Source organism: Gouania willdenowi, chromosome 9 (assembly GCF_900634775.1).
Source record: "Gouania willdenowi chromosome 9, fGouWil2.1, whole genome shotgun sequence".
Taxonomy (NCBI): Eukaryota; Metazoa; Chordata; class Actinopteri; order Blenniiformes; family Gobiesocidae; genus Gouania; species Gouania willdenowi.
This window is the reverse complement of record NC_041052.1, coordinates 5,801,780-5,824,730: the sequence shown is the minus strand read 5'-3', so window position 1 is coordinate 5,824,730 and position 22,951 is coordinate 5,801,780. Positions and strand designations below refer to the sequence as shown.

Genomic DNA, 22,951 nt, shown 5'->3' with positions numbered 1-22,951 from the left:
AAAAAGCTCAACAGTTGCACTTTGTGCTAGAAATCACCCCACAGGACTTTAACACCCAAGTCATGTTTTCCCCTTCAGTTATTATAATAACATAAGCAGATGCTCTCTGTACAGCCTTTTGGGAATACATTTTAGGAGACTGGCAGAAAACATGAAACTATTTTATATGGCAAGCCGTTTTAACATGAATTGAATATCAGTGACATCAACCATATTTAAGCTTAATTAATGCTCAAATTTGGAGCACATGGACTAGTGCACGGGTACACTTTACTAGTGAAGAAAAAAAAAGTGTCATTCGTAGGCTTGGGCAATATATCAAGATTCTAGATACATTGAGTTCTCTGTTTTGGCGATATAGAAAATTACAATATCAAATAACACATTTTTTTGTATTTTTATAGCTTATTTTGTTTTAAAATGCTAATTCTATGAGCTTTTGCTACTTCCCAGAACAGCATGAAAAACACAGTAAGATGGATCACTGAGTGCGTACTAACCCAGACCTTCCCCTTAACAAGCCACAATACAGAACTCACTCACACATGCTGTCCCTGTGAGGAGAAAAAGCCAAAAGTGGAATATTTCGTGCAGCTGTTTAAGAAATGTGCCTGTGTGAAATTTTGCCTCAGCAAATGTAACTCAGAATTGTACTTTTGGTCAGACTTCATCAAGTTAAAATTATCGAGATTTATACCGTATATATCACCATTTTGAGTAAAAATATAGAGATATGAGTTTTGGACCATATGGCCCAGCCCTAGACACTAGTAAAACCCGTAAACCTTATATGCTAATAAAAAAATTCAAGCTCGTCACTGGCATTCAAAATGATTAAAACCAATCAGGGAGCTGGATTTTCTCATAATCCCTACTACTTCATTTGCATTAGGTCTACTAGCACTACTAGTCAATCTTTTTGCTTTACTAGGACTACTTGTAGACTTAAAGTGGTATAGTAGTACTACTAAAGTGATTTTGAAACTAAAATATTGTTTTACAAGATATGAGTAGACCTTTCTAGTAATACAAAAATTGCCTACTAGTAGACACGCTTTGAGTTCTCATTAGTAAACATATTTCAAGTCCACTTACTACTACTAGTAATGTAAATGATAGCTTTTTAAAGACCTCAGCAAAGTGCAGAAAGAACAACAGATCTGACCTCTGTGTTGTACTGAGAGTCAGCTGTGAGTTAAACAGAATGTTTCCCAGCAGCCTCTAGGGGACCAATGGTGTGATGAGGCATGAGCTAACACCAGAAGAGCCACGCGTGCAACCGTAGAATGACATTCTCTGCTGTTGCCCAAGAGACAAGAACGCTCAGTTTGACTCAGCCCTGTGCTTTGTGTCTGCTAGTGTTGACTGGAAATCCATTCACTCGCACACGAAGCTACACAACATGAGACAGACAGGAGAAAACAAGAGGGCCAAGAGGAAGTGAGGCAAGAGAAGAGAAATGAAACAGAGCAATGGTTATGTAAACAGGATACAAGCTCTTATTTATATATATATATATATATATATATATATATATATATATATATATATATATATATATATATATATATATATATATATATATATATATATGTATAAAACTAAAAAAAAAATCCTCCACATTCTCAGATAGAAAATGGATTAATGATAAAAGCAGAAACCTGTGTGGGTGTGTTGGTGGGATTCAGTTGCACAGAGCAGATAAACAGGAAAAATAAAGCCAGGGAGGAATTTAGTAAGACGACGAGGAACAAAAGAACTGCTGTGGTCATTTTTAACCCATAACAGAGTAGAGTAGGCACTGGGCTGGTAGACAGTAGATAGATACCACTTGGATCTATAACCATGGAAACACCATCGGTGGAGGGCGTGCACGCTGGGTCAGCACAGGGGAGGACATTTGTTTGTGGCTCCACCAACTCATCTCAATTTGTTTATGAGCTTACATGGTTTGTTAGATCTGTAGCGTTAGAAATCATTTTAATTTCACAGCACAAAAGCCAAGCATTAACTTCTACTGTGGACATACGACTTCACTGGAGTTTGCATGTTCTCCAGTCCTTCAACTTTAAATACATACGTGTTGCTTCTGTAGGAGTGAATGTGTTTATGAATGTTGTCTGTCACAGACCAAACATAGAGAAAGACTGGCATCCTTTCCAGGATTCACCATGTCAGATGGATAACTTGTATCAGAGCAGGGGCCACAAAAATGTGATTGTAAGATCCGAGGGCCACATTATCAACATTCATCTTGTCAGCATTGAGAACAAAGGTTTTTAGTCTGCTTTGGTTTTAAATATACATCATTTTTGTATTTTGTCATTGTGAGTTTTTGTTGTTGTTTTTTGAAGTCATTTTATGCATTTGTTGTTGTTTTGTGTGCCTATAATATGTTTTTGGATTTTGTTCTGTGTTTTTGGAGTAATTTTGTGTATATTTGTTATTTTTTGTGTTTTGGAATCATTTTATGTAAATTTTAGTTTTTTGTGTGTTTTCAGAGTCACTTTTTTATTTTTTAGGTTTTTGTGTTTTTGGAGTCATTTTGTGCATATTTGTTTTTGTAGTTTCTGGTTGCTGTTTTGTGTGTTTTTAGAATCATTTCCTGTATTTTTATTTGTTTTTTCATTTTGTGATTTTGGTGGCCGCACAAAATTACTTTGAGGTTGAGTAGATTTATATTCATGCTTACTTTTTATGGATTTTTATCAGCACCATAGACAACTACACATGAGGAGCATCTTTGGTCTCCAACTGTAACCCAAGCCTGCTTTTACGATGCTCCTGTTGGTTTATTTAAGGTCAAGGTTGTACACATCCTGTCTACACTTAGAAACTATGTTTTTATCAGATGACCTGTTCACACTCGCGCCATATATAATGAAATGAAAACATTCCCGCCTTCAGTTGCATCTATCCAAACACTAGTTGATACATGCACGAGGGACAGACTATTGCTTATATTTCTCTCATTAAATCAGTGGTAGAATCCATTGTTTTGAATCTAGCTCTAAGTTTTGCATACATTTCATTTTCCTGGCTACGTTCAACAACATGCAGTCACATTTCTACTGTATCATACACACACTCCTATTAAGTTTAAGGACGAGCAAGTTAAAGTTGCTTTGCTTGCCAAGAAAACATATTTTGCAAATCATTGTGAGGCTTGAAGTTGAGTTGACAGCCCTTTGAAACTATTTACATATCAGCATGAGACTGTCATCTAAGACACGTATGAGATTCAAGTTTCAGCATGAGTGGAGAGTGAGTTACAGTGAGTAGGGATGAGAATTGGTAAGAATTTAGCCATTCCGATTCCATTATCGATACTGCTCATCAATTCGATTCATTACCCATTCTCTTATCGATTCTCATTGAGTGGGAATTAAATAATACAAATTGATTTGTTAGCTTTAAGTCTTTATTATACTATCTTTGTCTCTTTAATTTTGTGCAGGGATATCAGCTCTATTATAATCCACCAGGTATAGATTGTTTTCACTGGATAATAATATATACAAAAGCGCTATATACAATTGATGAATTATAAATATTATTATTACAACATATGACACATTTTGGCTACAAACATATGAGAATATTTACAGTGCTCCTTTTGAACTTGAACAACTTGATCCAAAACTAATTCAGACATAAAACAAATTTTTCTTCTGTAAAAATGAACATAAACCAAAAGTACAGCTGCATTTGGCATGTATTTATACAGTAAAGCTTTAGTTTAGCCTTTGTTTACATTTATACAAATGGAACTGTTGTCCCTGTTGTTACATGTGATGCCATCAGCCGTGTATGTGAACCAGTGTGAAAGAGCAAACTAAAGACAACGATCAGTACCAGTCCCCCTCCCATGTCTGATTATTTGTTAGGAGGATAAACTGGCGATGAGGTGTATGTTACTGTGTTCTTACTGAAGTTTGTTGTTTGAAAAAAAAGTCCGTGCAAGATGCAACTTTTGCGCGAGTGTACAGAACCCGGAAGTGACTAGCGTAGCAACAGAGATGCTACAAACAGCACAGCAGCGGGTGGAGGAGGTAGAATCTCCGCGGTGGAAAAAACAACTATATAGTGGAGGAGGAGCTTCACTTGGTGTTCGCGGAGTTGAAATACAAGCAAACAAACTGGATTAACAGGCAACCGGTTCTCAGAAAGAACTGACTTTCGATTCCCATTCTCAACAAATTTATTTGGATAGCGCATTTCATACACAAGGCAACTCAATGTGCTTTACATGATAAAACATTCAATTGTTTAAAATCAATAAGAACATTTAAAATCATCAGTAAAATCAATTCAAATCATCATCAAACACATTACATCAGCAACATGACCAAAAATCTCTCTCTCTCTCAATCATACGCAGTAGAGAAAAAAAGTGCCTTTAACTTTGATTTAAAATGTTCACATGTGATGCTGACTTCAGCTCTGCTGGCAGTTTGTTCCACTTCTTTGCAGCATAACAACTAAAAGCAGCATCACCATGTTTACTGGGAACTCTGGGCTCCACTATCTGACCTGTGTCCATAGATCTGCGAGACCTGCTGGGTTCATACCTGACTAACATGAGTGAGTGAGGTATTGAGTGCGCTACTTCCGGTTCCGGGTCATACGACGTCATTGTGTCACAATTTGTTTGGGTTTAAAAAAGGTCAATACAAAAATAGTTTTTGTACTGCTAAAAGTTATTTAAGTTAATATTTTATGGTTGTTTACTCTTTCATGGTTATTTATTTTAAATAAATTATTCCTGTGATCCCAAACTTCCTTTAAATCGTGGGTCACAGACTCTACTTCCTCCGGGGAAGCGACTGAGGGGACAGCCAATAGCCGATCTCATCACAAACTATCTGCTTCTTCAGACAGAGGAACGCAACTTTTTTGTGAGCGGATGGGTCCACAACACAGCTCCACGATGATTATCGTTTGTTCTGTGCAAGAGTAAGTGTTTCTTCTTATATTATTAAATGTGTTAAGATACTAGCAGCTATGATGCACACACACGCAGGTGAGAGTGCCGAGATGTACATGCTGAACTCACACAGAGCAGTTTAGAGAGGGAGTTGTGATTTTGGTGTTGCAAAACATCTATTTTTCGTGGTACTTCCAGGTCTCTTTTTTATCTCAACAATCTGTGACGAATTATGTGCATGCGCACGGCTGATGCGCGCGCATGTGTGAGAGATGGAGGTAGCAACACACCTTCACATACATAAGGTATTTATAATAAAAATATACTAAATGAGTAAAATATAACAAAAACTAAACAATATTTAAACAAAAAAGTACACAAAACGACAACAGAAATGCTCAAAAATATACAAAAAGGCTCCAAAAAACACACAAAATTACTCCAAAAAACATATTACAGAAAAATATACCAAACAACAAAAATTTGAAAATGAGTGAAAATACAGAGATTTAAATATTTACACACAAAATGACAACAGAAATGCATAAAACTACACCAAAAAAGATACAAAAATACACAAAATGACTCCAGAATTACACTACAATGGTAACAAAAAACAATAATTATACAAAAAATACACAAAAAGACAACAGACAAAAATACACATGACAAAAAACACATTACAGAAAAATACACCAAACAAAAAAATATAAAAATGAGTAAAAAAAAACCCCACATTTTTCATGCACATCTCCCATAGAATTAAACCCATAAATACATCTTTATTCTGTAACATTACAGAGTACAGAGTATGTACACCTCTTTGTACATCCAACCTTCAAACACACTCATTTGGCCATAATTGACCACTCTACTTAAGCCCCCACTATATGAATACATACTTCCAACGGGCACTGCACTAGAGGTTATAAAATTTAAAAAATTAGCTTAGGAAAATGCCTCTAAAGAGTTGGTTGTAACTATGCAACGGTACAACACCAAACTGGATTTTATAATGACTTCAGCACCTTTTATTAGAGGGAGTTTAGGTCAGTTCAAGATCAAATTTCCTGCTCTAAAGTCTGCCAAAAACATAATCTGACAGTAGTTTGAATTCACACAGAAGAAAGACTCTCACGTTGCTAAAGAAATAAAAGTTATATTTAGATAAGGGCAGAGATATTTGCTCTTTGACTGTGCTTCATTCCCCATATCCAAGCAACACCAAAGTCCACACAGCATGACACCAGCTCCACATGAACGACTGGAGATTCTCACACTTGTTCTCAGACAAACTAGCTCTTTAATGTAACTGTACACGTCCCTTATAGGTCACCCCCTCCTGCTCAACAAGCCATTCTTTCCCATCAAACACAACTGGGAAAGTGAAAAAGTAACCGTTGTTGTTTTAAGATTGATTAAATCCTGTTAACCGTGCGGTGCCAGACCACTGCAGTGGACATGACTCCTTGTTGAAGCATTATTACTTTTACTTAATTATCAAGCTAAAATGCTCAAACTACAAGATCAGGGCAGACATTTATATTTTTCAAATTGTAAATATACTGAATCTCATTAGAAACAAGTTAACAGGGAAAAATTGGTTTGGTGGAATTCAATACTCAGAATCTTAAATTTTTTTTTAAAAGTACTAAACTAGGTTTTAATTTAGCAAATTAAAACTAAACTTGGCAGATTAAACCCTTTTTGGTTCTACTGCATTTTATCATAAATTCTTAATAAACTGACTAAAAATAAACAGTCTGCAATTACTCACCAACTTCAGCCATCAGAGCATCAGCTGCGCACTGTTTAAGGGAGAGTAAATGTCCCTGAGGAGAGCTCGTCTTCTCTGCTTCATTTTCTACTACAAAACCAGAGTTGGAACTGTCACCCCCTACGGTCACAGATTTTCTCTAGTCACAATTTTTCTTTAAATTTCCTTTCAGTAAATAGAGGTTTACATTAGCATATTCAACATTTACTGATTATTTAGAGCAACTAAAAGCAGCACACATTGGCATTTTGACTGAAAAAGCTGCTAAAAAAGCAGACTTATTGCTTCACTCCAATAGGAAACAATGGGATGTTTACAGGCAAATGGGGCCGTGTGACATCATCAATCATGTGATTTCAAGACGGCGAAACACAGGCCTTAAAACGCTAAAGTTGTCCCATTTTTAAAAGTTAATAAAACAAATATGGTGCAAAATAATGTGTTTCATTAGGCATAGATCTTCAAATAAGTGCATTTCAAAGGTTTTAGGCCGCATTTGTAAAAACAGGAGAATCCGTTTAAGAAGAAATGTTTATTAAATGTATAATATTCAACAACAGAAAAAACAATATTCAGATTTACTGAGTTAATGATGATCTAAATTACAGGAGCAGTTGCTGACTGAGATTATAAATATTAACTGTCAAGTACATGAGTCAACAATTCAAATTCTAACAAGCACGTGCCTTTCCAGCAAAGCCTGAAGCCACGGATGTTACAGATCAGTGAGTATGAGACTCACCTCAATGACAGATTATCAGCAAATGAAGCTCCACAGGCAACCAGGACAAAAACTCAGGAATGATTATCAGCACTAAGTTTTCAAAAAGCAGCATTAAAGTGACGAATGAAACGCCCCAAGGTGGGTACATTACACTAACCAGGAAGGATTGAAGGAAGTGACAGATTTAGCGCAACAAAGCCACTGAAACTACAGCACAGCCTTATGATGTATTTTGTATGTAGACAAAAATAAGTAATTTGGTATATTATTTACAATGGTGCCATTAAGTGACTAAAAATATAATATTAAGCATGTCCCGAATCTATATTGATTTTGGATATTGGTCCGTTATCAGCAAAAACAATTGGATTATATCAGCCTGAATCTAATATCTGAGTGACAGAACTTTATATCTACAGGTAGTTGTTATTTTTAGGATCTTCTAAAAAAAATTTTTTGTGGTCATTTGCACTTTAAAAATGTATGGAATTTTTTTTTTTTATTAAGTGCACATTTGGTTTGTTGAAAATCATGGAATATAAAGGTTGCAGTAGCTCACTTAGTTTTCCATGTTAGCTGTGCTGTATGAGTAGCATAGCAACAGTGCTGAACTCTTGCAAATGTTTTGTTTAACATGGGGTTGAATGACGAACGTCTTTCAGTAGAAAGGAAAATATGACAGTTGGTCACAGGCAGCCATCAAACACTGAGATACAACTCAATGGTTTCTGTTGCAATACCAAATGTCCTTTATTGCCTTTTGAAAAATGTAAGTCAAAAAGTTGTCCTCAGGTTTCCATGGATACGGTTGATGATAACGGAGTGGGAATTAAAAGTGATCGTCAATCAAACCTGCATTACAAAAAAACTAGTGTAACTAGAAAGCTAGGATTTTTCTGCTTTATTAAGCAATACACACTTGATATTTCACAGGGTAAAATTGTTCCTGAAAACAGTACGTTAAAAAGTGCCGGGGCTGCATAATTTTTTTCTTAAATGTGCCCCTTAATGAAAATTTTGCCCATATATTTTTGTTTTTATTGGATTTCTTGATATTAGCTTTCAGGGTCTTCTAATTTACTGTTTTAGGTTAAAATGTAAGTAACCGAATGGTTAATAATTAATGGGTCAGTTTTCCTCATTCCTCTGAACCTGGTTCTGCTGGAGATTTTTCTGTTAAAAGCAAGTTTTTTCTTCCCACTGTCGCTGATGCTTGTTCATGTGGATTTATTATTTTTTTTCCTTTGTCTTTTAAGAATTTTATATTTTGATATCACTTTGGGATGACTACTGTTGTTATTTGCGATATATAAAGAAAGTTACATTTAATTGAATACATGTTGCCGACTATTGTTCTCTGCTTGAATCATGTCACTTGATCAAACCTTTGCTAACATTACACACTACAAAATAAGGAGTTAAAGTATGTATGACTCGCAATACTGGTATCAACAGAAGCGAAAAAGTTGTATCGGAACAATATGCTGTAAGTAACTAAGAAAAATCAGCTCCATAAAGTGCTGAAAGTGTGGTAGAGCGATATTTGTCACAATTTGAAAAGTCAACATTTGAATTAGGACAAGTTACAATACAAACGTCGCTCTCTTACATTCAGAAATCCTACATAGTACCAATCCTTTTAATGCACTGTTTTTCTTCCACTAGTTCTCAGCCAAGGTGCTAATTAAGTTATGCATCAATTTACACACAATGTAGGGCGAGAGTCTCATTTAGAATTATCTGCCCCTAAGACATGTCATAAGACTGTAGTCCACATGTGAGACACCGAATCTGGGTCGGAGCTGAATCAATTATTTCATCCTTACATCTAGTTACAAAGAAAGTCATTGGTTCACAGAAAATACTGTTCATTTTGTTTTCTCCACTACATTCTCTAAATATAATGATTTCTAGGCTTCTGTTGAAAGAAAAACTCTTATTGTACTTGTTTAATGTGAATCAAATGGACAGTGGTTATAGTTGCTGGCTCACTGCACAGAGGCTGTTGTTTAAAGCCAATGATTTTGTGCATATTGCATGTTTTCTCCAAGGCTGTGTAGCTAGTGACACAACCTTGTTCGTCTATGCCAGTGAGAGACTTTCCAGTCAAATGTGTACATTGCATTTACAGTAAGTCAGGATTGGCACCAGCACTAACAGTGTACAGCACAACCTGTGTGGTCACACACAGAGAGAGAGAGAGAGAGAGAGAGAGAGAGAGAGAGAGAGAGAGAGAGAGAGAGAGAGAGAGAGAGAGAGAGAGAGAGAGAGAGAGAGAGAGAGAGAGAGAGAGAGAGAGAGAGAGAGAGAGAGAGATAATATTCACTTTTTACCTCTGCCAAAGAGGTCATGTTTTCACCAATGTCTGCCCGTTCATCTGTCTTTTAGCAGGATATCTCAAAAAGTTCTCATCAGATTTAAATGAAATTTGGTAATTGAATAGACAATGTCAAAAGAAAGTACAGCTTTGATTTTTGGAGATGGCCCAGCAGGTATTGTGGATACTGTATCCAGAACAAGTTTGAGCATAATGTGGATTTTTTTGGCTGGTTGAACAGTTTTATTGTTTGCTTGACTAATTGGTCGACAACGTCGTGGTCGACCAGCAACAGTATCAGTTTCAATAGCATAAAAAAAAAAAAAAAAAGATGCAATGCACTTATATAGGTGATAAGGATTAAATATCAATATAATGTATGTAATGCCTAAACATGATTTTATGTCCAGCAACAGCTCTCTATAAGTGCGTGCTGCGCTGCAAAAAGGAAAAAAAAAAAAAAGTGTTGCGCTTCAGCTGTCACTGCACTGTCCTCAGTGCAGATCAGAGCAGAGAGGGAACAAACACCCACTGTCAAATCAGTCCTTTTTCTGCACAAGAACATGGATTATCCTTATATTTGATACATGGATTATGAAAATAGATCCACTGCTGTCTTTGGCATAGCGGAGCGCACCTGTGTTTGACGTACGTTTGTTTCCCCATGCGCTGATCTGAAGTTGACATCAACAGTTTATTAATAAAAGCAGGTTTACAACTAAATCAAACCTAAATATGTCATTTATATGAGGAAAAAATAGGTTTTAATTGTCCGTTTCAGGTCGGCTCTGATATAAATACCTAATATGCGTCAGACCTGTAAGTTTCACTTTTGCTTTGTCGGGTTCTGGTCAAAGCTTGAATAAGGTTCATGTCATAAATGGTCTGTGTTTAAAAGCAAATCAGCACCACAAAATGCCAAAACAAAATATTTCTCTCTGTTTCTTTCTCTCTGTTTCATCCCTAGTGAGGCGTTCAGGGCACGTGCCTCCGGAAGGAGGCCCCGGGGAAGACCCAGGACACGCTGGAGAGACTATGTCTCTCGGCTGGCCTGGGAACGTCTCGGGGTCCCCCCGGAAGAGCTGGAGGAAGTGGCCGGGGACAGGGAAGTCTGGGCCTCCCTACTGAGGATGCTGCCCCCGCGACCCGGAAACGGCTAAGCGGGAGAAGATGGATGATGGAGATGGATGTTTCTTTCTCCTCGTCCTCCTCTGCACCAGCTCATTCATTCTCATCCTCTATTTTTTTTTTTTTTGGTCGACTAATCGCTACTTGTGCCATAGTCTTGGTCCACCAACCATTTCCTTGGTTGACTACAGCCCTAAATATTTCTGCCGACTTTGTACCAGTAATGTGAATTACTGGTGAATGTACCCATAATCTGTTCATCACAACACATTGAAAACACTTCAGATGAAGCTCTGCACTCATTTTCAGTCACAGGATAACATGATCACTCGTTGAACCGTAACTCGTAATGCAAGATTTTGAACGAGATAACAAGCAAAAAAAATTGACATTTGTTTAGTTGCTAGACATTCAGTCACCCTTTTTCCAGGGGAAAAATAGAGCAAATGCAAAGACTATGTAAATGCAAGACATCCCAAAACATGCAATTGGAAATTCCATGTCAAGTTAGGGTCAGATTTAAAAATAAATGAATAAACAAGTTCCGGTCCGGATAGCATTTTCTGTTTTAGAATAATTATTTCTGGGGTTTCCATAAGTACGGAAAATGGGAGGCGTTATTATAGTGTGTTTATTTTTAGTGAATCGGAAATGACAGAGCCTACAGTTTTATAAAATAACTAAAAAAAATTATCTTTTTTGGGAACAGATGAAAATATGCTGGGGATGTAACGATTAATTGTAAGGCAGTTAAAATTGATTCATAGGTATCACGATTCACATCAAAACTGTGAAAATTGAATTGCAGTACTTTTTTTTTTATCCAGAAGTGTTGGCGGCGGGCGGAATAATAAAAGGAAAACAGTATAATTTTTTTCCCCCCAAAAAATAAAGGAATATTTTTCAGTCATCATTTGTGTACAGTCCCATTTTGTAAAATAAATCGTGAGAGAATCATATCGTGAACCCAGTATCGTGAATCGAATCGTATCGGGAGTTGAGTGAATCGTTACATCCCTAATACATACTTTCCAATTCCCCTTTGAAAGAATCACTGCTGTGCACGGATAAACAGTTTGTACATATTACAGGTGTGTTCTCAAGTTCAGGCTTTCCCTTAAAAGCAGTTAGGATTTTCACAACAGAAATTTGAGAAAAGGTTATCAGGTTGCAGGATACACAATGGTTAGAGACTTTATTCAAGCTAACTCAAACGGAGGATAATGTATAATCAACAGGTTAAAAGTCCATCACAAGGACACGGTCACTTCTACTGGAATTTTTATAGACTCCATTGAACATAAAATGTACATTTTGAACCCTTTCAAAACTATTCAGTGCTAGTCGGCTCGTAAAAACATCAGGAGAACTTGTAAACTTCTAACCCAGTGAACTGAATGATACCCATCACTTTATTATTATACTGTTTAAGTCAGGTCCTTTCACTCTATAGCAATGTAAGTTCACTTCACCTCACAATGTGAAAAATATCAAAGGCTAAAAACAATGAAAGATCAAAAAAAAAAAGCTTGTATAAAAATGATTAAAGGAAGTGCCGTCAATCATCAATATGTGGCTTCATCTTCATCAGGTCTTTAAAATGTTAGACTTCTCACATAAATATGCACTTAAAGGAAGTTCTAATCTCACATTAGGTTCCATAGTGATATTGTGTAGTGTTAATTCTGTTGTCTAAAAATTTGTCACAGATTTTGTAGACAACATTTTTAAAATTGATAATACCTAGACTAGGATTACCAATTTAAACAATGAGTGTGAAAGAAAACTATACCAAAACATATTTATATTTTCATCAACTAATAAAAACAAAACTATAATTTTGTCACATGGGATGAATTTTAAAAAATGCATAAAGTCTTACCCTGTATATTTTAGTCAACTATCGGTTACAGACTTAGCTGACTAAAATTCTTAATTAACTTGACGAAAATTACTATTACTAAATTAATAACTGAAACAGTCCTAATGACTACATTTTGACTAAAACCAAGTTACATTAAAGCTGATATCTGGAATTTCTGAGAAACGTTTCGATGTCCCGCCCAAAACAGCTTCACTTCCTCCCACTGCCTCTGCCAATTTACCAGAAGCCATGCCTCTACTTTTCTGCATGCACATCGTGGAACATAAAAAGGACACATTGATATAGGTCTATGGGTCAAGTAGGAGCCAAAATCATATTTATCTGTTTGCTGTTGTGACGCACGGCCTTGTTTCCGTGCACAGTTCCGCATTCACTTTGATTGACAGTCTCAAAATTAGGATGTCGAAGTCTATTGGCTGTGCGCACTCAGCGAACGTTTCCATTTGTATAGGGGTCCATAGGACGAAGGAAGGACTTATATACATTAATGTATATGAATGTCTACCGACAGTAGACCACAGTAAAAGACTAGTTAGGTATTTTTTCGCATTTCAAAAGAATGATACAATACATAAACAGATTTCTCAGAATCTCCGGACATCAGCTTTAAGACTATGACTAAAACTAAATGTGCCGCTTTCTAAAAACGACACAATTATGGTTACAAAAAACAATGTAAACTTCAACTTAGGTCTGACATTTATCTAAAATGAAATTCATGAAAGTGCACTCCACAGACCTAGCAAAAAAATAAAAATAACAATCTAAGGAGAAAAAAACCCAAAAAACAACAGTACCTACTAATTACCATAAGCCGCGCATCAACCCCCCCCCCCCCCCCACCCACCCACACACACACCCAGGATAAATAGTACAGTGACCCAGCACTACAGTATAATCTCAATCACATGCTACTAACAGATCCAGGAATGCATTTCTACGACCCAGTTCTGTAACTTGAGTCTGATCCTGGGTCTGTTCATGGCCCAGTCTGCCCCAGCATCCTGTGAGGTGATCCTCGGCTAGACTCGCTTCACAAAGATCCACAAGACATTACGCGTCACTAATCACTGTATGCTTTTCAAAATAATAGTTCCAAGTACTGCTGCAGCTGCTGAATTCAGTGTAATGAGCAACACTACATAAGCTTGGGAGATCACACGTTACACAAAACAAAGGCATTTACCTTTATTGACATCTCATCATATGAATCAATTTGATTGGACTATCTGATTTATAAAATATTTATTAATGATATACTACTATAAAATCCTTCAAAACTATAGTAAGACAACTTTTCTTAAACAGCATATTCAATAACATAAATTATTTATAGAAAGTGACCACGGGGGACATGAATTGTAAATAACGTGTAAAACTTTGTATTAATTATTTCATACACGTGACACAGGTCAACCCGTAAATAGATGAATTCTAAACCAACCCAGACTTGGAGCATCATGACAGACTAAATGTGTCATTATCTTGGACCCTAAAGTGACTCGGCATGACGCTGCTGCTCACTATAATGACTACGTGTCCATCCAACTCACTACATATGATATTTAACTGTTTAACTTCAGAAAGCCATGAAAACCAAAAGGAAACCCTGCCATGGTCTAACAATCCTACCATAAAAGCCTGATTTACAACTTATGTCAAAGTGAAGAGGAAATAAAAAAACTAGGAATGTAAAGACTTATCGTGAGGCAGTTCAAAATTGATTCAAAGGTGTCACGGTTCATGTCGATACTGTGAAATTGAATCGCAATACTTTAAATAAAATAAATAATTTTTTACGGAAAAGGGTGCCATCTATTAGAATTTGAAATTCTGGACGCACCACCGTGTTTTAAATCAGAAGTGTGGAAGCATTTTGGCTTCCCCAAGACAAAATGAAAGAAGTGAGAAAGAAAAAACAAATGAAATCCAAAAAAAAAAAAAAAAAAAAGATTAGCATCATATAGTATATCGTAAAAGTAATCATTTCTGAAAAAATTGTACATCTGCGTGATGTCTGTGCCTTATGATTAAGTATTTTAGTTAATAAAATCCCGGAAAACCAAATCTTGGCAGTCACCCCCTCCAGCTCCAGTCACATGATTTAGAGAAAGGAGGGGTGAGCAGAGCCCACAAAGGAGCCTCCTCATTGGCTAACGCAATATATAGTGAAGCACGTGCACAGTGCGAACTTGTTTTCAGTAAAGCATGGCTGCCGAACGCCCACCAGGAACGATCGCAACAAATGTTTGTTATTCAAGTGGTATGACATAATTTAAGACTAGTGCATTGTTTTCCCAACTTTATTGCTACATGTACCGGTGTCACATACTGAGATTATAACCCTAACCCGAACATAATCCAATAAACAAATAAAACACGTGTTCGTTCACTTTGAAATGAAAAAAATAAACATAAATGAATTGTTTTTTTTTAAGCAAAAAATAATTTTCCGGTAGTGCGCACGACTCACGAGGAACGACTGGATTTCAAACATGTTTGAAATCCTTACGACCTACGATTGTTGATCGGGAGCTGAGGTGTTAATCGATTCTCGTGACCCCATGTATACTACACGACACTCGATCTAGCAGAGACTCGCACGATCCCACAAAATAGTCAAAAATCGGCCAAAAATCGCACAGTGTATGCCTGCCTTTAGCCATTATTTCTTATCGCAAGTACCCCTTACTTTATGTTATACATTATTTATTTGTGTCTGCAGACTTGTCTAAACTTTTTCCTGTGTCTCATCCAAAATTAACTTTGAATTTAAGCCTTTTTATTCATTTATTTCTTTATTATTATTATTATTATTATTATTATTATTTATTTCTAACGTGTTGCTCGTTTTAAAATTTGAACTTCACCTTTTGAGTTGTGCTACACATTTTTAATGATGGATAAATAAAAATGTCTGTGTGCATATAAAAGAAAATGTATGATGTTAAAAATTAAATGTTTCTGTGTACCTTCTGGGAGGTGTTCAAGTACCCCGAGGGGTACACGTACCCAAGTTTGGGAACCACTATGAAGAATAGATATTTGTAAGATACTGTGTTTTTTCTTTCGATTTTACACTAACTAAAGCAGAGGAACCAAACTGGACACCTGATGGATCATATTGTATTTTAAACCTCTGTTATCAGAAGTCCTCCAGGCATGTGGCCTTCAGAGGAGATAAGTCATATTTAAAGGGATAAGCTTATCTTTTCAGGGCTGCTAACGAGAGAGAAGATCAAGGCCGATGGTGAGTGCTGCTGCCTGGGGCCTTGATGCTCAGGGACACGGTTGAGCATCAGCACACACCGGTACCACCGTCCCTGCTTCACAGCTGTCACATCCCACCGGAGCTACCTGGAGCCCGGACCCGGAAAGAGGACCGAGCTGGTGTTTCAAACACACCCCCATATGTATGTAAGCTGTCCCAGGTAACGGCTCGTTTTTGGGCTCACCTGCCTGCTGTAGGAGACGAGAAAGCCCGCTTCCCTCCTCGGTAGGCGTTAGGTTACGTCCGTCGGCTTGTCACCGTGCTTGGTGTCGTTGACCCCGTGGCGGAGACGAGCAGCAGCGGCGGGTGTTCACTCACACTCAGGCGTGGGGAGAGGTCACCACTGCCCGCTAGGTAGGTCCGCGTGAGCTCCGGAGGACACGGTAGTGAGCCAAAGTGTCTGGTGCGATACAGGCAGACGGACTTTAATAAAGCCACGGGGTTGACGTTGCTCACAGCGCATGCTCATATTATCCGTGACGTCAGCAGACATCCTCTCGCGCCGCCTGTCAGAAGCGCTGGAGCCAATCGTTATCGAGCTGCCGGTGACGCAGGGCCGCCCCCCTCCTCCCGGTGAAGATGGCTATGATTGTGCCTGTTTCTGTGATAATAACCTCCTCACTTGCATAAGCTGACAGTAATTTTCCAAAGTCAGATCAACCAATGGCTTCGACGTTTTCTAAACTATTGTTACCAAACACTACAGGACGCCCTCTACAGTACACCCCCAGGAACAGCGCCACAGACACATCCCACCGCCACAGTGACACCTAGAGGTTGTCCTCTGTAATGCATCGACTGGCCTCAGTGTTTGGTAATCTGCTGATGTAACTGTCTGAGCACGATGTTTGATAACAGAACCGTTCGTTATATGAAGGTAGATTTGTCTTTATTATTCAATGAATATATGGCCCAAATACAAAAAAGATGACTTCAATAAAAAAGGAAATATTTGAGAAAAAAAACAAAAAACTTTTCAATCATAAAAAGTGGACTTTTAATTGAAAAAATAAACAAGTATTTTCAATCATAGAAAAAAAGTGTTAAAATTGTTAGAGTTTTGAGATACTCTCGTATTCAGTACCTGAGATTGCATACAAAGTTATACAGAAAATGAATCAACAACAATATCAAGTGAATAGGAAATAACAGGCACTCATCTACAGTTGTTTTCTCAGCGTTTTTATTTTATTTTGTTATCTAGTGTTTCTCCTCCCTTGTTAGGGTCAAACATGAGCTCATCAAAAATAAAAACATACACAAATGCTATAGGTCAAAGCATAGATTTTAATATTTTACATCTAACAGTATTCTTTTAATTAGAAAATGTTTTACATTTACAAATCAAACGATCAGTTATTATAGTTAGTTAAAGATGACATTCACTGCTGTTATAAAGCAACACACATTATGTTCAAGATTAGTGATTTATTCATTATTATTGTTTATCATTTAGGGGTCTATTGTGTCGGTTTATTTGATTTGTACACGAGTTGTTTAATGTGTATTAAGTTTAATATTTAAAATAGAATTATTCATATTTGTTAATGATTTACATTTTGTGCGTTTTGGTCAAACTGTCTTTTTAAACGTTAATCTGAGTGTCATAGTTATTTATATCTGATTTGTCTAATCACTTACGTACTTGCTTGTATTATTGTTAGATTTATATTACGTTGAAATCAGATGTTCTAAAACTGTTTATTCCAAAAAAAAAAAAATAGGCTTGGAGAAAGATGACCTGAATATATTATATTATGGGTAAATATGAGCTATTGGACATTTAATTATACTATGTTAAAAAAGAAACCATGAATAATAATCAATTTCAACAAAATGCACAGAAATATTTGAGATCCAAATAATTAAATATGAACACTTTTTTTCTTTGAATTCTTTTTTTTTTTTTGGATTGACTAATAAAGACACAAATGTACATAACCATAATAAGGCTCAAATATATAAAAAAGTTGACTTCATTAATAAAGAAAAACATATCAATAAAAATGGAAATATTTGAGATGGGTCTTAAATTTTTCTTTGTATTTAAACAGGTTATTTTTTTTATGGAAGTGATTTATTATAATTTTTTGATTGATTGATTAAGACACAAATCTAACGCCATACTGTTAACGTTATCCTAAATAATTGAAGATTATATCAGTTCATTTAATAGAAATGTCTACACATTTAAATTTGATCAGAGAAAGTGCAAGAAAATTCATGATTCATATTAAAAGCTTCACCTCATCAATTTCCAAATCTTTAAAATAAGATTGTGAGAGTGAACTCTCATTGGCAGAAATAAATAACTACTGTAAATGTAAATTCAATCAAACTGGAAATGATAGGAAACCCCACTTTCCGCTTATTTCTTTAATTTTTGTACTGTTATCTTGGCCTATATCTGATATTTATTTTTTCCCTAAATTTCCTTTCTGCTTTTTGTATTTCATTTTCTTGCTTGTTCGCTCCTCGTGTCTATGGTAACATGTTCATTTCCCCACTGTGGGATAAAATTAAGTATATTCTTTACTATTCTAAGCAAGGGCTAATCTTTATTTCTAAAACGGACACATTTTATTAATGAAAAATTGGAGACACATTTCACTTTTAAATGTCAACTGAAACATTATTAAAATTACAAATTATTATTATGAATAATAATTAGTTATTAATAAAAAAATTCTTGACTAAAACATGAATAATTGAAGACTGTAATTAAAAATTGTATTTGACCCTAACCCTGTGTCCATGGTCCATTTTTTTTTTTTTTAAACTACAGTACTGTAGTTTATTTGAGGATTTTCAATAGCAGTCGTTAGCGAATAAATGAAACCACACTGTTGGTAACTGTAGACAGCATCTTTAATTACCAGACATCACAGAGGTCCTAATATACTGTACACAATACTGTGGCACTTAGAGTCAGCATGCTCTGCTCGCACATACTCAAGACATAAGTAGTTGAGGGTAGGAACATAATTCAAAGTCTCACTGTTTCTTCACAGTACGGTGCAGACTGTCATTTCTAAAATATAAAAGAAGAGAAAGATATTTGAATGATCTAATTTAACTCAAAGAAATAACACTCCATAATCATAAACATAATCAACAATATATTCAACTGAGTTAACGCTGTGAATTCCTACTAAACGAAGATGATTCAACCCTGGTCCTTTTTCATCAGCCTGTGCAGCACTTGAGACGAACAATGCAGAATATTTCTACTCATCTCTAAACGTTGTGTATATACACACTTCCTGTCATCAGTCAGTCAGTGTTTCAGGTGCAGGTTTATGTACAGTGCCTTCGTCGCAGGCATATATATAATACATAGTCATACAATTGTAGTGCAAGCTAATTCCACATCACATTTTTTCCATGACAAACATGCTCTCTTTTTGTGTGTCACTTTTATTTGTATTTGTATTTTTTTTTTGTGGTTTTCCTTGAAAACTCCCGTTATGTGTACGTGGGTGTGCATAAGGTTGAGCTAAAGCTAGCATCCATGTGGGCTCAAGTCAGTGAAAAGTCTCAATTATTATAATTTTTTTGTCGATTGCTAATGTGTCTCCTTATGTTTGACAGTAAAGTATAAAGAGCTAGTGTGTTGCGTTGATAAGGGCAATCACATTTAACCCAGGAAGCTCATTCTAGTCAAAAGATGCATCGATTTTCATTGAATCAGGAGCTGGAAAGAAAACGTCAATGAAGAGGAAACAAAAACTGCAGTTTCTGTATCGTTACTGGAGCTACATTATTTTTCATGGCGTCCTGTATTTTTGTGAAATTGAGGTAAGGCCGATATGCGTTGGCTTAGTAAATGTGGTTGAACAGCGAAGGATGTCCAGATTCCTTATATCACATTTTCAAACAGCTGCATGGAGTTCATGATGTTCTCATCCTGAAGGAAAAACAAAGAGAGGATCTGTCATTAATTCAGGGTTGGGGTCAATTCCATTTTTAAATTACAATGACGTCTTCAATTATCCATCTTCAATTACAAATCAATTATGATTACGGTGACCAGCATTTTTTCAATTTACAATTAAAATTATTTTTCTCCTGAAAGCCAATTCCAATTATGTTCTCAATTACTAACATTCAATTACAATTAATCACAATAACTGAGCATTTATTAAATAACAACATAAAACTTAACTATCCTCTTGTGTTAGCTTTCTGTTAGCATCTCTTATCATAACGGGTCAGTTTTTACCCATGTCTTAAATCAACTGTAAAATACACAAAAAAATATAATCTATCATCCAATTCATTTTTCATCTCTTGGTTATCTTGTTAGGCTTCCTAATCAATACAAATATTGATAATGACAACAAGAACAAACAACATAACGAAAAGACACACAATGACGCAAAACACACACAACATGACAACAGAAAATGCCGAAATGACAGAAAAATACACAAAATGGATAAAAACTCACAGATCAACAATAAACCCTTTGTTTTTTCTTGTGTTAATGCTCTGATTGGTCATTATTCTAAATGCTGACGTTAATGTTGAGAATATGTTCTTGGATCAGACAATCACATTTTTGTGTGCCCATCCCTGACATTATGAATGCATGCTTCACTGTGGAAATGTGTGTGACATATTTGTCAAAGTAAGTATGTACTGGAAAAATCAGTTGGTTAACTAATACCCACAGGCAATCTTTGAAATGCTTTGTCACTATGTTTATTACAAAATATCCTATATGACACTTAAATAACATTCAAAGCTTCCAAACTTTTAACTATGTCAACATTTCATGCTAATGTCAAATATTTGCACTTCTTTGTCACTCTGACACAGTTCTATTAATGCCCTTAAGTAGGGCATTAAATACTATGTTTCACAACTTGGATAAAAAAGTGCTGAGTCATGTTTGTGTTCTCTTTCATAACATTCTTTTGAAACTCTCATTATGGAATATACGCCTCCGCGTCATATCTCAGAAGCCTTTTCTCATAAAGCCAACCCTGATTGGCTGATGAAATGTATTCATCTACGGCAGGTAGTCCAACCTACTATAAGTAGAGTGGGCGGAGAATACTTTGGCATTCAAAAACCGCTTCTCTCCACAGCAGCTTAACTGTCCACAGGTGGACCCATCTTGGATTCTGTCGCCGGACTCTGCTGTTGGTATCCTTTTTGTGCTCCCACGCTTAGAACTACATGCATCAACGCCCTCCACCACCGTCAAAAGCCGACCGCCGACACCCCAGTTAGCGGCTCGGGTACGACACCGTAGCCGAGCAACCGAGCCGAGAATTTAAAGGGATTAAAAGTGGTAAAATGGGATTTTAAAAACAACAGAAATGGGTTAAAAGTGTAAATTAGAGACCAAAAACAGACAGAAGGGTTGAAAGTGTCAATATTGGAATAATTAGTTTAAACCATAGATGTTGGGACAAGCTCCCGGTGGAGTGAAGCTTTTATTTTTAGAGCTCCCCCTGCTGACTGGCTGCAGTATTGGTCATAAACCCCGCCTCCTCAATGTTAATAGATGGGATGTGGGTGAAACTGTAAAAGTTAAAATACTCGTCACATAATTTTTATCCAAACCTAAAATCTGCAGTGATCATTAGTTATTATCATCCTACATTGTGTTCAAGTGCTCATTTTTCTGTAGTTTGTTTTATTTATTTATTTGAAGTTGAAAAATGGGATTTTACGTCATATATGACAATGATTGACAGCCGCGGATCTTGCATAGGTCTCTTTGTGAATAGAAGTTACGTTGTGAAGGAAAGCTGAGACGCCATTTCACTGAAATATGGTGAAATTAGGTTAAAAATGACAATGGGTCCATATGTGTGACATTAGGTGGGAAAACTGCTGGAAATTAAATTGGGCTTTTTTGCCTTTATTGATCATATATATGTTGTTACACATATATGACATTTGTCCTCTGCATTTTAACCCATCCCTGAAGAGCAGTCGGCAGCCATTTTGCGGCGCCTGGGGAGAAGTAAAGGGTTTATAAGTGCCGAAAATGTCCTGAAAGTAGAGAAAAGGTGCAGAAAAGGCATTACAAATTTAATGGAGAAGTGGTAGAAATGGGAGTAATGTAGCAAAAATGCAATAAAAGGAGCAAAAATGTGGCAAGAAAAAGTGATGAAAATAGGTTAAAATATGGCAAGTTTGGTGTAGTTGCAGAAAAAAAAGTAAGAATCAGTAAATATTTACTAAACTTGTTCAGAAAATACTCTTAGTTACTTGAAGGCATCTGACGACCCCCTCCCAGTGTCTTGTGACCCCGAATGGGATCCTGACCCAAAGGTTGAGAACCCCTGATATAGTGTGAAATCCTCCTCACTTTGACACTGTATCACACTCTTTGGCCTCGGAGCATGTGCTGGTGTGTGTGTGTGTGTGTGTGTGTGTAAAAGTCTGAGCCACCTTTTGACAGGTCTCGATGAACTCCTCAATGGTCACTACGCCGTCTCTATTTCTGTCCATTTTCTAAGGAAAAATGTAAAATAAAAAACCACAGGTCACATCAATATAAACAAATGTCAGGAATGTTTGTGTTTGACTCATTTATTTACAATAAGAACCTGAAAGAATTTGTCGACATGTTCAGACGGTGCTTCGTCCCTCACACAGGGGTATGTGTACCTCCCCATCATGTCATAGATGGACTTCATAATGGCCAGCATTTCCTAAAGAAAAGGAAAATATAATCAACAACCATTAATTTATTATATATTACATATTTTAATTCAAGAGCCAATGACGGACCACTTTGATCTCAAATGGGCCGCAAATTTTAGGCGGGAAATAGAGCAATTTCAACATTATTCTGCCCTATAAATATTATAAAGTAATGGAGGTTACAGACCAATTTTTTAATTTCCTTGAGTTTATGACCAAATTTTATTCAAATTGGTAAAATGTTGTAGAATAATTT

At 36.3% G+C, this 22,951-nt stretch overlaps 2 protein-coding genes across 14 annotated transcripts in view; both read right to left on the bottom strand.

Annotated features, from left to right (window-relative positions):
* Positions 1–16,477, bottom strand: part of slc23a2 (solute carrier family 23 member 2) — a 42,632-nt gene extending 26,155 nt beyond the window's left edge. The window contains exon 1 of one of the 2 annotated variants that reach the window (XM_028457296.1): positions 16,214–16,477. The gene's annotated coding sequence lies outside the window, so the exon portion shown is untranslated. The remainder of the gene's footprint in view (positions 1–16,213) is intronic. The other variant, XM_028457297.1, reaches the window with a different exon arrangement.
* A 2,966-nt stretch (positions 16,478–19,443) lies between these two features.
* The window catches only part of kcnip3b (Kv channel interacting protein 3b, calsenilin), a 67,010-nt gene continuing 63,502 nt past the window's right edge, over positions 19,444–22,951 (bottom strand). For 8 of the 12 annotated variants that reach the window (XM_028457347.1, XM_028457348.1, XM_028457354.1 and 5 more), the window contains 3 exons: positions 22,590–22,703; positions 22,441–22,503; positions 19,444–19,936 (listed from right to left, as the gene is read on the bottom strand). In XM_028457347.1, coding sequence (XP_028313148.1) covers positions 19,889–19,936; positions 22,441–22,503; positions 22,590–22,703 — 225 coding nt within the window. In that variant the 3' untranslated portion in view covers positions 19,444–19,888. The remainder of the gene's footprint in view (positions 19,937–22,440; positions 22,504–22,589; positions 22,704–22,951) is intronic. The other 4 variants (XM_028457349.1, XM_028457350.1, XM_028457358.1 and 1 more) reach the window with 1 other exon arrangement.